General features: G+C 46.3%; 2 protein-coding genes across 2 annotated transcripts in view; both read left to right on the plus strand.

The window, feature by feature from the left end:
* HEPHL1 (hephaestin like 1) overlaps positions 1–663 on the plus strand; it is a 65,170-nt gene extending 64,507 nt beyond the window's left edge. The window contains exons 19-20 of the mRNA XM_037154065.2: positions 294–365; positions 461–663. Of these exons, the coding sequence (XP_037009960.2) occupies positions 294–365; positions 461–663 (275 nt within the window). The remainder of the gene's footprint in view (positions 1–293; positions 366–460) is intronic.
* Positions 664–6,978: 6,315 nt separating this feature from the next.
* Positions 6,979–15,870, plus strand: part of PANX1 (pannexin 1) — a 48,488-nt gene continuing 39,596 nt past the window's right edge. The window contains exon 1 of the mRNA XM_037154064.2: positions 6,979–7,869. Coding sequence (XP_037009959.2) covers positions 7,689–7,869 — 181 coding nt within the window. The 5' untranslated portion in view covers positions 6,979–7,688. The remainder of the gene's footprint in view (positions 7,870–15,870) is intronic.

Here is a 15,870-nt window from a genome sequence, read left to right on the forward strand (position 1 = left end):
CTAATGGTTCACAGTTTGGGGACATGAGCCAAGGTTCCAGAGAGGCCATGATGCTTCAGGTGGATCTTAAAGGTTGTGTAGAAGCTTGAATGGTGATTGGAGTATGAGTGTTCCAGCATGTGTACTGGAATGAAAGGCAGCACAGTGAGAATTCAAGGAAGACTTACACCTTATGGATACTGACAACATAAAGTCCTTGCTGGCAACATGAAACAACTCTTGAAACAACTCATGCCATGGAAAGAATCTACTTCTATTGTTTAAAAAACAATTAACTTGTCTTCTTTGTCCAGACAACAGGAGTCCTTATTCCACCAAGTCTCCTTCTGGAGGAACATCCCATCCAGCCACCGTGCCCTCCGATGGTAACAACCCCCTCCCTGAACCCTACACGTGAATCAACACTGTTCACCCACCGGGGAAAGGTAGAGGCATGACACCTCACTTTTCTTTTTCACAGAAGAACGTGTCAAGGAGCAAGTCTATTTCTTTGGCAAGAACCTGGGTCCTAGAGGAGCTAAAGCAGCCTTGGTCATCCTTTTCATCATGGGACTCCTCCTCCTGATCGTCACAGTGATTCTCTCCTTCAGACTGCGCTCTGCAAGGCACCAGGTGGCATACCGGGCAGTCCAGTCCTGCGCGCTCCCCACGGACGCTCTGTGAACTAGTTGGTCTTGCTCTGCAGGGAAACCAGACAAGGCATTGTTCACCAAGGACGGCTGACGCCGAATCCTGGTCAGGCTCTGATCCTCAGGACACAGTCAGAGCAATTTGCTTTTACTTACTTATTTTTAAATGGGCTGTGAAGCATCCTTGGGTGTAAAATACAAAAAGAGAATGACTGTGACCGATAGAACAGTGTCAGTCTGTTCTTGGAATGGATTTACTCATCTGCAGAGACCCCTTAAAAAGATATCTTTATTTTCCGTTTTACATAGTTCTTAGATTAGCCAGTGCTTCCTTAGCTAACCATCAAACTTTTTAGATGAACAACTCTGGAAAGAATTATGCTGCCTCAGACATCTAATGAGAGCAGTGCTGATTTTTCAACCCTGTTACTTAAGGTGCTTCCCTTAGCTGTTCCGGGGGAAAGAACTTTCTCACGAGTTCATGGAAACGTCTACGTCAGTATCTGCTGATAGAATCTGACCAAATGAACATGTTAGAGGCTTTAGCCAGCAGACCTGGCATTTCCCACTTTACTCTAAATAGCCTGCACACTATTTGTTACAAAAGGCAAAGTTATAAGCATTTAAAAAACATTGCTGCTGTTTTTATGCCAACTTGTAGAGATACTTGAACGTTTATGACTCACTTCATGCTATTTGTTCATACAATATGTTTCTGTGGCAACATCTGTATTTTCAAGAGTCAACTAGAGAGCTCGTTTCTGGTTTTCAGAACGTGGCAGGCTGGAATCTGTGAAATAGCCGGTTAGGTTCTCGCACTGTGAGTCAGAGATTCCCTGACAGTGTCTGAGAGCTTCTAAGGTGGCGGGAAACTGCAGGAGGCAAGTCTGGGCTTGGAGCTTGAGTCTGATTTTTTATGCGCCTCAGCAGTCCTTCCAAGTCTCCATCTTCTAGGAAATAAAAACAGTCTCATCATGCGAGAAACATCAGGAAGAATTCAGCAGCGTAGCTGACTGGTTGGGGGGAGAAGAGAATCACAAAACCCCTGATTCCAAGCCTCTTAAAGACAAGGCCTTTGTTGCAAAAGGAAAGGAAAAGCTAGAAAAAGAGTCCCCATAGCAATTTTTACACCATCAAACCAGCTTTCAAAACAAGTATTATAGTTTTCAAGCAACCCAAACCCTCTCTTTACATGCCTAAATGTTAGGGATAAGATTGATAAAAGCAATACTGTTTATTACTAGACTGAGAGACATCGCCCTTCGCTCAGGGCAAGCTGCCCTGTGATGCCAAAGCCGATGCCAGATGAGTGAGCGTAGTACGTCTGTCTGCCTTGGCCGTGGGTCCCTCGGCTGTCCAGATGAATGAGCAGGACTTAACCAATACTCCGGTGGAGGGGCCTTTCATACTTTCTCATCTTTATCTTGGTGAAGGGAAATGAGTAATTTGATAGAAACTAGTTTTACAGGAAACAGGATTCAAATGCTAATAGTTCTGTCCATAGTTTGGTTGAACGTCCCAGCAAGCAGGGTCCCCAAAGGATTCGGAATCCCACCCTGTGATTTTGTGACAATGTGATTCTGCAGTAGGTGCTCTACAGTCTTCATTCCTGTGTGGACTGTATAATTTCACGATAATAGTTATGAGAAATGCTTTATTTATAACTCACACAACAAACTATATCGTTGTAGGGTTTTTCCCTTTTCCCTTAGTTTATTTTTTAATGAACGCAAAACCACAAAGTAGTTTGATTATACCATTTCTCTTTTTAATAAAGTTTCATATAAGATGGCTATTTGCATTTTTTTAATTTAGCTAAAATTACCTGTCATGAAATTTGGCGTGGGAAGCTGGTTAAAGAAGAATATATTTTAGACATTTGGCAGCTATCTTATTTATACTCGCTAAAGGAAACAAAATAAAATAACAATATATCTCCACAAATAATATGACTCTCCCCAAACATTGTTTCCTCAAACATACCACACTTCTTCATTCTCAGCCTCACACCTTTGAGAAAATCAACCACATTACACACATCTCTTCCTCCTGTTACAACAGAAGAAGTGTTTCTGCTGCTGGCAGGGCCAGCCTCTCACTGGGCTCTGGACCTCATCATCCTTTCTTGCTTTCACAAGGACTTCATTTCCTCAGTTCTCAGGTTTTCCTCCTGCATGGAGTCATCGTCAATACCCACCATTAAAACATAGAAAGCAATTTTTAAAAAAGCCCTTGTCCTAAACTCCATAACCCTCTCCAACCCAGATTCTGTTCCCTTAGTAGCAGAACTTAAAGCATTGCCCACTTTTCACCCTGCACCACCTTAACCCATGCATTCCTCAACCCATTCCAATGGCTTCCAATCCAGTGTACCCTGTCCCCTTCTCCCCCTCATGCCAATCCACTGTTAATATCAATGGCCATCACACCATTCCCCCTGGCTCCTTCCCCATTTTTATCTTATTTATCCCTTCAACAACAGTTGGGGGTTCCTTCCCTCTAAACATCCTCTAGTTTCTTGGTTCTGCAACATGAGCCCCTGCCAGCCTTCCAACGTCCTCAACTGCTATCTCACCTCTGTCTCTTTTGCTGGTTACTTCTTTCTGTGACTTGAATGTTGGCATGCCTCATGGTCCGACACTGGGACCTTTTCTCTCTCTTACTCTCTGGGGTGGACTGAGAAACGTCCCCAAAGATTTTATGTTCTAGTCCTCACACCTGTGAATGTTATTGGCCAAAAAGTTCATTTGTTTTTTTCCATTAGATGGTTCTAGTAGCACTTGGTTTTCTTTAACTTCATTCAAAACAATTTTGTTAGATTGTATTGTGACAGCTGTCACATTAGTGTGCTTTTGAACAAAACTTATCGAAATTGGTGAATTTTTGTGCAGTCATTTTAATATTGAAGGTGGAAGAAAAATACACAACATTTTTGGTATGTTATGCTTTATTATTTCAAGAAAGGTAAAATCACAACTGAAATGCAAAAAATGATTTGTGCAGTGAATGGAGAAGGTGCTGTGACTGACTGAACATGTCACAAGTGGTTTGTGAAGTTTTGTGCTGAGGATTTCTCAATGGGCGTTGCTCCATGATTAGGTAGACCAGTTGAAGGTGACAGTGATCAAAACGAGACATGAATTGACAGCAATCAAAGTTATACTACATGGGAGATAGAAGACATACTCAAAATATCCAAAATCAATAAAGTTATTAATGAAAATGAAAATGTGTCTTATTTTACAGAAAAAAACTAAATGGACTTTTTGGCCCACCCAATACTTATGGCAAAAAGGACTGCAGGTATGGTTAAGCTAAACATCTTAATATGAGAAGCAGATACTGGATTACAGAAATTAGCCATAAATGTAATCACAAGTGTTTTTCTCAAAGAGAGGCAGAGGCACATTTGACTACCGAGGAGGGCAATGTGATAACTGAGGCAAGATTCTATGCCACTATTCTGGGAGATAGAGGAAGGAGCCACAAGCCAAAGAATGCTGCTTTGAAAGGTGGAAAAAGCAAGGGAACATATTCTTCGCCAAAGCTCATGGAGGGAGTATTGCCCACTGACATCTTGATTTTATCTCAGTGAAACTCATTTCAGACTTCGAGAACTCAAAGAGAATGAATGCGTGTCAGCAAATTGTGATGATTTGTTTCAGTCCTCTCTATAAGTTAGGGCTGGCAAATTGTGATGATTTGTTCCAGCCCTCTCTATAAGTTAGGTCATGGATCTGAATAGATTATGCTAATAATTTCCAAATGTGTTTCTCATTAGGCTGCGGACCGCAAACTCTGCTCAGGCGGGATCACTGCAGCAGTGCCCTCTGCAGCCTCTCTACCACCCGTCTTGCTCCTTGCATGCACTCCGCACACCTGCAGCCCTGTTCTTCCAAATCTGATCACATCACCTCCTGGTGAACACCCTTTAATATCTTTCCATTTCACTTCTTTTTTCTTCTCTACAAAATCTCAAAACACCCCCAGTATTACTGAGAACAGGAATACTAATGTAAACAAAACAAAAATGCACAAACATTGGTCGACCATTTCTTAGCAAATTCTCTTTCTTGCCTCTGATGTAAATTCGACAACTGTGGATTGACTTTCTGCTAAGTGTAAAAAACTCTGCCAGGGCTGAGGGCAATTCACAAAACTGCAGATTCTGTCAAGATCCTGAGAGGAACTAGACAGGTAATGAGAAAGCAGAGATACAATCAACCATCACACACAAGGCAAAATAAGCTAAATGCTGGACCAGAAGAACAAAGTGCTAGGGAGGGAGTGATTCATCACAACATGAAAGAGGGGACATTTGAGCCTCTCAGATGTGTTCATTTGACAAGAAAAGAAGCAGCACAGCACCCCTACTATCATTCACTGCTAGAAAGCTCCAGTCCCAGCTTTGCCTGCCACAAACAGACTGATCCATCTAAGCGCCACCCCTTTATGCATGCTTATTGGCACACCCATCATTCACAAACTCACCTTTTCCACCTTGTATTAGAGTTAATTGTGCACATACCTTATTTCTCTTACTAAGCCATGAGGTCTTCAAGGAAATGGAATGTGTCCACTTCACCTTTGCTTCCTCATTCATCAAAACCAGAACTGGCCCATCTCTGGTCTCTAATATATGTCTTGAGTATATGGATAAATGCATAAGTTGAGCTACTTGTTTTTGAATAATATTTTCAAGGTCAAATGTTTACATATCCCTTCAGACACTTAATAAATATTTATTAAAAGATTTACTATGTGTGAGGCTTTTGTGCTAAATGTTAGAGATAAGAGCAGTATACTTGGGCATGGACCTGTTCTCATGAAGCTTACCATGAGACAAACATTAAAGAAATAAACAGTTAAGCAAACACTTGTTGAATTATAGTTGTGATTATCATTAAGAAAAAATAGAGGGCAACAATAAAAGATAACACTTCTATAGCACTCATCTGCTATCTCAGGCACTTTATATAGATTTAAGTCTTTTGATCCTTGTCACAATCATAAGAGGTATAAGCACTTTACAGATGAGAAAACTGAGGCACAGGAGGGTCAAGTAGTTTTCCCAAGGCCCACAACCAGTGACCAGGAGTGCCAGTGCTGCAAGAATATATTACACAGTGACCCAATCTAGTACAGTGTACTCAGAGAAGACTTTCCTGGGGAAGCAACAACCATCTGATATCTGCAGGGTGAATAAGAGTTGCCCAGGCAAAAAGGCTACTGTGGGAATGTTTTGGGCCAGGTTGGGCCTGGAGAAGACCAAGGGCCCGACAAACATGAAGAACTGTATGGAAAGTAGTGAAGTTGGTAAGACAGGCAGTGACCATACTAAGAAATTTGGATTTTATCTTGAAAGTACTGTATCCTTTAAGAAGGGGGAGATGACACGATCAGATTAGAGTTTTAAAAAGCTCCCTTCAGCAGCTGTGGGAGAAACTGGCTTGCAGGCCTAAGGGGATATATTCCTGTATGTGGTCAGGAGAGAGGCTGATGGCCTGAATTGGGGTGTTTAGAAGTGCAGGGAAAGGAGTACTGCCAGGTTTTCTATACATAGGAGAGAGAAACAAGAGAATTTGGAAGTTGGTTATGGCAGCTGGGAGAGATGGAAGTGTTGGGCAGATGGGTGGATGGTGATACACTGAGCAAGATGTAGAAGACTGGAGTTCAGGTTGAGAAAGATGAGGATTGCAGTTCTGGCCATTATGAGTTTGAAGGCATCCTAGTGGAGAGTTGTGTAGGCCATTGGATGCGTGCTCAGAGAACAGGCTAGGGTGGAGATGGACATGTGGGAGTTGAGGGCATACAGAAGAGGCTTGTGTGCATGGACCCCATCCCCACCCTCGCCAACACACACACACACACACACACACACACACATACATTCATGTACAAGCAGCAGAGAAGGCAGACCAGCCTCGTTCCAAGGAGACTTCATGTTTAAAGGCCCTGTCTACTCCAAAGTTGCTGATTAGAGTATGTCCTATCTATTTTTCAGCAACCACTTTCTGTTAAGTGGTTCAGAAGCTGCTCTCCCCCAACACCCACTCATCCTTGATCTCCCTTCCGGTGGCTTTCACCAAGGCTCCCTTGGGCAAAGCAAGAGAAGCTTAGACTGAGCATCGATAATCAAGGCCCGAGACCCAGTCACACTCAGGGCTCACCACCTCTGACTGTCCCCATCATCCCTGTCCCGCCCAGTCTACCAACCCCCCTTCCAGGCTGCACTCTCAAAGCTCCTAGAAGGACCCAGAGCTCCTTCTTCCCACACATGCTCACCCTACACTGCGCGACTGCCGTACCCGTAGCTCTTTGGAGCATTCGCAGCTCCTTTTAACCTCATTTACCGTGTGGAAATGTTGTGGGTGGGGCATAAAAGGGGACCACCCGGTAAGGCGTTGCTTTCAGAAATGTTTTGAAAAGTCCGGCTGCTCAGAAGTTTGAGAATAAGGATGGAAGAGGCGTGAAGATAATCGGACTGAGGCCATTCTTCGGATGGGAAGATCCCTTTGGGGATGTAGAAGCGGGGGGTCGCGGGATGCTGCGGTGCCACCCGCTCCGCGTCACCGCCGTTTCCGGAAACCCCCCACCCCCGAGTCCGCGGTCTCCCCCCTAGTTCCGGGGAAGTGCGATCGAGCGGGCTGAAGGCGCGAGCTGGCCCGGAGGAAACTTCGGCGGCTGCACGGCACGAAGAGGCCAGGCGAAAGGGCAGCACCTAGTTCCCTGATTGATTTTCTCGCCTCCCTTGCACGCGAGAGGCGCGAGGCCCGGGTGGCGCGCACGTAGTGGGCACCTGCGCAGGCGGAGCGCGAGCGAGCGCGCGAGCTCGGACGCCCAGCAGAGGCTGCGGGAGCGCGGCGAAGTCTCGGGGAGCCGGGTGCACGGAGGCACAAAGGCTGGTGATGCTGGAACTACTGAAGAGACGGCAAAGGGAAAGCGAAAGCCCCGGGCTTGGCCAGTGACTGGGTGCAGGCGCCGCGCAGCCTTCCCCACGCCGACAGTTCCTGGGGCTGTCCTCTGGGGGCTGACGGGCCGAGCCGGCGCGCAGCAGCCATGGCCATCGCCCACCTGGCCACCGAGTACGTGTTCTCGGACTTCTTACTGAAGGAGCCCTCGGAGCCCAAGTTCAAGGGGCTGCGGCTGGAGCTGGCCGTGGACAAGATGATCACATACATTGCCGTAGGGATGCCCTTGCTGCTCATCTCGCTGGCCTACGCGCAGGAAATCTCGATCGGTAAGGCCTGGGGTGGGAGGGGAGTGGCGAGCGGGAGAAGGAAAGCGATTCGTGCTGAGTCGGCATCCTGGGCGGTGCCCGGGTGTCACGAGACGTGATTTTACCTTGTGCCCCTGGCGGTGCTTATCGCCGAGATGGGCGTGAACGCTGGGAAGAAAGGTAGCCCCAGTGTAACTAGGTCCACGTGCTTCATTTGTATTTCTGTGGACTTTGCTCGCATCCCTACTCAGTTCTGTTTCCTGCGTCCCATTGATCCCGACTGTGGCTTAGGTCCCGATTGTTCCACACTTATGACCCCCACCAGCTTTGCCCAGAAGAACTGTCTGCTTTCTTTTCCTCTACACACACTTGAGTCATCACCTAAAATTTTGTACCAGAGAAGTTCTGAGTGGCCAAAACGTTGGATATGGAGACAGGTGCTCCATGAAATGGAGGTGTGGTTTCCCTTTGTTATCTTATGTTCATTGATATTTACTGAACCCTTAGTGCAGGGTTCTGAATGCTAGGAAAGAGCAGTAGTTGGCAGGCAATAGAGAGATATCGACATTCTCCACCTGCACCCACTTATTATGAATGTGAAATGAATGAGTCCCCTTTGTGTAAACTCTCACCTGATCAAAACAGTTCTGTAAGATTCGAAAGTCTGGTGGTTTGGGCAGGATTGCGTGGCTAAAAAGTGTATAGTGGTACTCGTCAGGTCTTCTGACTTTCAGCAGAGGAGAGAGTGTTTGTGAGTCAACAGGAAGGAGTGAATGACAGACAGCTAGAGACAGTTCTGGTGGGGGTGGGGGAGGGGAAGAAGCAGAGGCTGGTGGAACTGAACCTCTGATAGGCTGGGCTGGCCCTGAGCCTTGGAGTGCGGGTAGGATTTAGGAGAAGCAGATGTGAGACCTTTGCCAAGATTTTGAGATGGCAGGAAATGTTATGTGTTCCTGGAAGCAGAGACGCAGCGACGGTTCTAGCTGAGGCAGGAGGATTGTTAGTCAGTGTTCCTGAGATAGGATAACGAATGTGGGTATGGGTCACTTAGAACAGAGGAGTACAGACTTGGTGGTTTAAAAGCATGACATTCTTATTTGAGCAAAGGATGGACTGGTTGAAAACAGCATTTAATAAATAATAGTCTGATAGTGGCATGTAGGGCCTGTGAAGGGGGGGAGAGTGGAGTTAAGGAGGCTGGATGCTGTACAACAGGGCATCAGTTGAGGTCTTGTGCATCTGTGGGGGCCAACAGTGGAGGGAAAGGATGGGAAAGGGTGATTTCTGAGAGACTGAGGAGCAAGGAGCAGCACTTGGGTACTCATTTGGAAGGGCAGAGACTGGTCAGAGTTTTGGAAAGGCTGCTGGCCTGGGTGAGCGGAGAATGGTGTTGTTATTGACAGAAAGGGTAAATTGAGAGAAGAGCTGGTTCGGAAAGGGTCACGACGAGTTCGAGTTTATGATCTCTGGCACTAAGTTGTTCAACTTCTCAGGAAGTTGCAATCATTGTGGAAAAATAAGTGTTCCGTTTGCCTTATCTCTGGCTAGGCATGGCCCCAGGGTTTCCTTCTAGCCTTCCAGCTGGGCAGGTGTTGAGGCTGCCAGTGGAGAGGGAAACCACTGAGTAACGTGGGTCCTGCAGATAGTCTGCCCCTTCAGGAACCGTTTCTTGAGTATGTGGGCTGTGGGCTGGACCCAGCGCTGGGCACCGAGGACCGGGGCGTAAATGAGGCGTGTCCTTGTCATGGAGCAGCAATAGTCTAGGGCACTTGATGCCACGAGGGAGGAGTTGGTTACCATCCATGGTCAAATGGCCACATATTAGAGGGACACCTGAAGTACCTGCACCAGTAATGCTCAACACATCCAAACTGAAGGGGCCTGAGAGGCATTTAGCTGGTATCGGGGACGGGTTTATACAGCAAAGGCATGACCTCACGCTGTGTGCATAGCCAGGCTGGGCACTGAGGGAGACAGGAAAGGAGTTTGAGGCACAGTCCTCTCCCCACCCTGTGGGAATTTACTACCCACCTAGTCACTAGAACAGACAGGCTGACAGGCAGCCTCATTTAGTTACGTGATTCGGTGAGAAGACAGTGTAGCGGTGAAGGTTGGCTGGGACTTGGCTGAAGAGCTGTCGAGCAGATTCCCATGTCTTCTCAAAGTCTTCAGGACCCCCAAGAGGAGGACAGGCGGGTGGGGCGAAGCCGTCAGCACCAGGGAAGACCTAGCAGGTTGAGTACACATTGCATAAAGTCAGAAGAAAGGCTCTGGAGAGGAGCGAGGTATATAAGTTACTACCTGGAATCAGCACAGTGGGGTCATGTCATGAAACATTTTGTTTTATGCAAATTCAGCCTTTATACAAAAACAAAGCAATGAAGGAGAACAACAGCAAGAGAGAGGAGTGATTCAAATGGAGCAGGCACTTTTGCCCACCCCCTTGGTGAATGAGCCCTCGCCCCAGGAGTGTGAAAGAGGCCTGCAGACTTTCAACATGGCTCATCCTCCCTCACATGACCAGCGTTCCCTGCCTCTCTGGTGCCAGGGATAGTCTGATAGTTTCTCATTGTTGCATTTCGTACATTGTGTTAGAACCTGTCCCTGTGGCTACACCACCTGCAAGATACTTCATGTATCTTCTTTTTTTTTTTTAGATTTTTAAAATTTATCTTTATAGGGGAAGGGAAAGAGAGAGGGAGAGAAATATCAATGTATGGTTGCCTCTTGTGCGTCCCCTGCTGGGAACTGGCCTGCAACCCAGGCATGTGCCCTGACTGGGAATCGAACCTTGATCCTTTGGTTCATAGGCCCGCACTCAGTCCACTGAGCTACACCAGCCAGGGGTTCGTGTATCGTCCGTTGGCCCCTAGAAGCTGGCCAATGCAGGGAGGGGGCTGTGGAAGGTTAGAAACAATGTCCTCATGACAAAACAATCTGTGTGTCATATTAAAGGCTTCTCCTCAGTCTCAGGCCCATTTTCTTAGTAGTTCAACACACTGGGTTCCTTTCTGAAAAGAAGGACGGAACCTGCCTAGGCACGGAGACCGACGCGCGGAGCTGGGCTGCGCTGGGTGCAGCGTGGTGGCCGCCGGTGGAGTCCGTTCTGCAGGGGTTCAGCCCGTGCCTCCCTCAGCAGCTCACAGGGACCCAGCGTGGGAACTGCAGGAAGACCGTTCTTTGCCCCAGGAAAACCCTCATTTCCCCAGCTGTCCCCAGTTGCCTCTAGAGGTGCAGCGCTTCACCCTGGGAGGGAGGGAGACATTTAGGAAATAGCCGGGTGACAGCTCTGGAGAATAAAAGCATAATTGGACTATGTGACCTTCCAGCTCTGACATTATAGCAGAGTTTACCTAAACTACTGAAGAAACATACTCCTTAGGTGTGCTGCCACCTTTCAGTAGACCAGACTTTGAATGGGGTTCGTGCTCTTGGGAACTTCTGACAAGGTTTGTGATGCAGTAGGCTTAGGGTTATGCAGGGCCTGCCCGGGGGCTGCTTTGGTTCTCTGGTGCCCTAACCTGGTGGGTTAGGAGACCCTAGGGGAGGAGAGCCCCTCTCTTCTGCCAAGATGCTTCTTGCCCTGAGCTTGGCCAGCTGGACCAGACGAGCAGTGGAGGCAGCCAGTGCACCCCTGGGAAAGGGAGTCTGGTCTCCAGGGAGCTTTCTCGCCCTGCCACCCTCCCAGCCGCAGTTCTAGACAGAGGGATCCGGTCCCCTTGGGTTAGCTGTGCTCTGCCACATCATTAGAGGCAGGCACCGGGCCAGCCCAGAGAGCCAAAGGACAGAAGCAGCTGCTTCTGATACTATTTGCCCACAGTGGCCCTGTGTTTTTTCTGTGTGAGTCAGCAGCTGAGAGGCTTAAGTCATCTGCTCTGCCCTGGCTGAATTTAGGCACATCTTTGGGAATAGGTTTAGGTTCCCTTTCAGCATGCACAAGACGGCAAAGCTGGTTGATTCTTTTTAGGGCGTCTGTAAGAATGGGCGAATGTTTAGGTTCTCGGGGGTAAACCCTGTCACAGCACATCCTCAATTCATACTGAAAACCAAAGAGCCCAGAGGGCCCTGGCCCCTTCCAGAAGGACACCTGGTGTCCAGAGAGACCACCACTGTGCGTGTGGTTTTCTTTGTGGACGTTTTTGTTGTATCTTTATTGTACAAATAGTACCTAAATATATTGTGCAAAATATATTCTCATGCTAAAGGCGTCATAAACCTCCTTCGTCGTGTGCTGGAGGTGACCCATGCAGACGCGTAAAGTGTCTTAAAGTTCCCTTTGCTGCATTAACCTAACACGTGTACACATGCCTTAAAACAAACTGAGTCATATCAGCGGTTTGCTGCTTCTCACGTAATATGTTTGGGGCAGCATTCTGTGTCAGTCCATGTGCCACCTCACTGTATTTTTAGTCTTCATCTGAGGATATAGTTATTGATTTGAGAGAGAAAGAGAGAAATATTTACATGAGAGAAAAGCATCGATTGGTTGCCTCCCATGTGTGCCCCAGCTGGGGATTGAACCCGCAACCTCTGGCGTATGGGACGATGCTCCAACCACCTGTGCCTCACGGCCAGGTCACCTCACTACGTTTTAATAGGCAGGCAGCATATTCCATAACCTAGTATCTTCTTATCATAACTCGTCTAGGCACTCGCCTAGTGACGTACATTTAGGTTCTTTCCAAATTTCTACTATTACACATAAAGCTTGTGTGTGCATAAATCTTTGTCAGTGTTCCCTCCTTCCAATGTTGAAGGGAAGAGAGAAGAGCGCTGTGTTATTTCCCAGAAGGATGAGATTATGTTCCAGGATAGTCTGCATTCCTGAGTTCCTATTTCAAGTAAGCAGGAAAAAATGCCCCCTTGTATACACTCCACCTCTAACTCCTTCTGGCCTCTGACTCTGTCAAAAGATCGGAGGAGGCATTTTGACGTGCTCCCCCCTTCAGGGGTAGAATTGCAACATTCAGCGGGTTTCCTGACGTGTTCTCGGAGCACACTATCACTTTCCTTCCTGACACTGCAAGGGTAGCAGTTAGGTGATTATTTGTGTTACTTGTTGAATACAGTCTCTCCACCAGACTGGACTTTCACTGGGGACAGGGACCATCTGTCCTCTCTGGGGATGACTGCTCTGACCATAGCTGCCAGCAGAAAACTTGATGGATGGTACCCATTCAGTAGGTGGTGCGAATGGAAAGAATTACCAGGGGTGTCAGTAGGATGCCCAAGACTTATTATATTATCTATAAGATGTGGTTATGAGAGCAGAGAATATGACTTGACAGATAATAAGCAAGCATTCAGTAATGATGAGATCAATTTTAAAAATACACCAGAACTTACCCAAGTAGCATTTGTTCTGCTTCTGTGCACGCTGTTCCCTGACTTCGAAAGACCCAGCGAATCACAAGACCCACATTTAATTATTTACTGCTCCCCTTTTTGTCACCCCACTGCACCACCTCAAGAACAGAGGAAGAAAAGAAAATGAGGCTGCTGGAAATAATCCATTATTTAGAAATAGGTGAATCCCCATCCCCAGCAAAAAGCGAACCTACTTATATCTCTCAGAACCTCTGCGGGAGCTAGGTTTGGATTAGTGACATCATTTTTAAAAAAAAACATGCAAACACCACTTCCTCTGCAGATTGCATCTTGGGATTGCTTTCTTCTCACCCCCTAACTGAGGCCACCAGAGTCTGGACAGAGTGCAGAGGAGAGACAGTTTGGGAGCACTGGGCCCTGGTGGACTGAGGCAGGCACAGCTGTGTGCCGTGGGGTTACTGAGGGCAGCAAAGAGGACTTTCCAGATACTTTATTTGTCAGGTGTCTGCATGGCTGTGGCTTTGTGGTGAAGTTCAGACAGTAAGAAGAAATGAGAGCCCTGCTTTTTTGTCTTTGACACACCCCAAACTTGGTCTTTTCTCCAGAGCTAACTACTATTACTGTTTTTGTCTTTTTCCTTTTAGACACATTGCTTTATGTTCCTAATGAAAAAAAATTGATTTTATTAGCATTTTACCATTATTAAATTGTTAACAGTATTATGCTGTGTATTAAAAATGTACAATTTGATCTGTAGTATGTCCTGGGGATATTTTCATGTCAATGTGTGTAAATCTGCCTCATTTGGCTTAGACATGGCATAATTTTTTGTTGTATGAATACAGAAAATGTAACCGTTCTATTAAGGGACATGTAAGTTCATTCCACTTTTTCTTTGTACAAACAATGGTTCAATAAACATGCTTGGACATGCCTCCTCATTGAAAATGTCACGCGTCTCAGACTTTTGGGTCACTTTACACTCTTACATTTTATGGAGGATTCCGAAGAGCTTTTGTTTGTGGGCTGTATCTATAGGTTTTTATCATCTCAGAAATTAAAACTGAAAAATATTTATTTTTCATTAATTTGAAATAAGTCCATTACATGTTAACATACATATTTTTATGGAAAAAATAACTTCAAAGATAAGGCGTAGTAGGAAGAGTGGCATTGTTTTACAATTTACAGATTTCCTTAATGTCTAGTTTAATAGAAGACCACTGCACTCTCCTACTTGCTTCTCATTCATTATGTGGTGATAACCGGTGTCTGTAGCCTTTGGAAATTCTATTATATACACTAATGAGAGAATGAGAATAAGAACACAAATAACAATCTCGTATCATTGTGAAAGGATGTTTAAAGTCACGAACCTCCTGAAAGTCTCCGGTTCCAGACCACACTTGGAGAACCATGGCTGTGGGGTCAGCCCAGAGGGTGGAGTTCACAGTTAGAGGGTCAAAGGTGTGCACATTTCGGATTTAAGGGGCACTTCTCGGTGCCCTCCAGACTGCCGGTTCGCACTGCCATCCACAGTCGCGGTTTCCAATTTGCCATCCTTATGATGGAAATGGCATCTCCCTGTTGTCCTTCGTAGTTCCCTTTTGCACCGGGACTTCACATGACATACCTCTGGGCTCTTGCTGGAACACTGGCAGTGTTCTGGGGACTGCCCACTCTCTCCAGGCTACTCACCGGGCCTTCGGCCTGGGGCATTTGATCTTCGAGAGACATCAGGTGTTAGCTGGTTCTTGTCGGCTTATCAAATCTGCCCCTCTCCAAATGCCTCTTAACTATCTCTGTCTTCTTTTTTCAAACCAAAGTTAAAAAAATGTTGTTTCACTCTGAGCCCTCTGTTTTCTGTTTAAATTTAGTCAACTAAAGAAACTAGCAATTTTCATTTATTTAATGTTAACATCAGCTTCACATTTCATGATTGAATGTAAGGGTTCTCAGAGTTTACAAAAAGCTCCGGTGTGGAGAGGTTACTTTTCAGAGAAAGAGAGAGGTTCTTACCCCTGCCTGCCGCGTTTTACCTCTCCTCTCCGACAGCGCTAGGTTTTCTTTTGCAAAACAGGTAATGATAAATGTGATAACACCTGGGAAATGTGAAAACACCTATTAAATGTGATAATATAGGGGAAAAGACCTAACACATGGCTTGTAGTCAGTACATGTCGGTTAACTCTGAAGCTACTGCACATTAAGCTTCTGCGATCTGAAGGTGCTCTGCCACACTGTGAGCCGCCATGGAAGCTGTGACAGAGGCCCCGGGCTGCTTCTCCCCAGTTCTCACTCACATTCAGGAGCCACTCTGATGGGGGCATGCAAGCTCAGCCGGGCTGCATCTGGGTGATGGTAACTGTGACTCGCCTCCCTTCCTTTGTCCAGTGTCCCTGCGAGGGAGGAGCATACAGCGGTTGATGGTTTCAACATTCTTCTTAAGGCTTCATTCCTTTGAAGTCTCTGTAAACACTCTAAGCCTTAATGTAATGAGTATATTTTTTTTCCTGCACACATTGAGGTGAATACCAGAAAAATGGTGTACTTTTAAGAATTGTAGGAACACTATAACGACACTTATAACAGTGTGGAACAGCTCTGTGGGGCTTGTGTGACCAGAGGTATCTCACCTTAGGATCAGTTTCACCCCTAGTAACGTGAGGACATTGGACCGCAATAGTTATTAGA

Source organism: Artibeus jamaicensis, unplaced genomic scaffold (genome assembly GCF_021234435.1).
Source record: "Artibeus jamaicensis isolate MK-2021 breed Jamaican fruit bat unplaced genomic scaffold, CSHL_Jam_final contig_585, whole genome shotgun sequence".
NCBI lineage: Eukaryota > Metazoa > Chordata > Mammalia > Chiroptera > Phyllostomidae > Artibeus > Artibeus jamaicensis.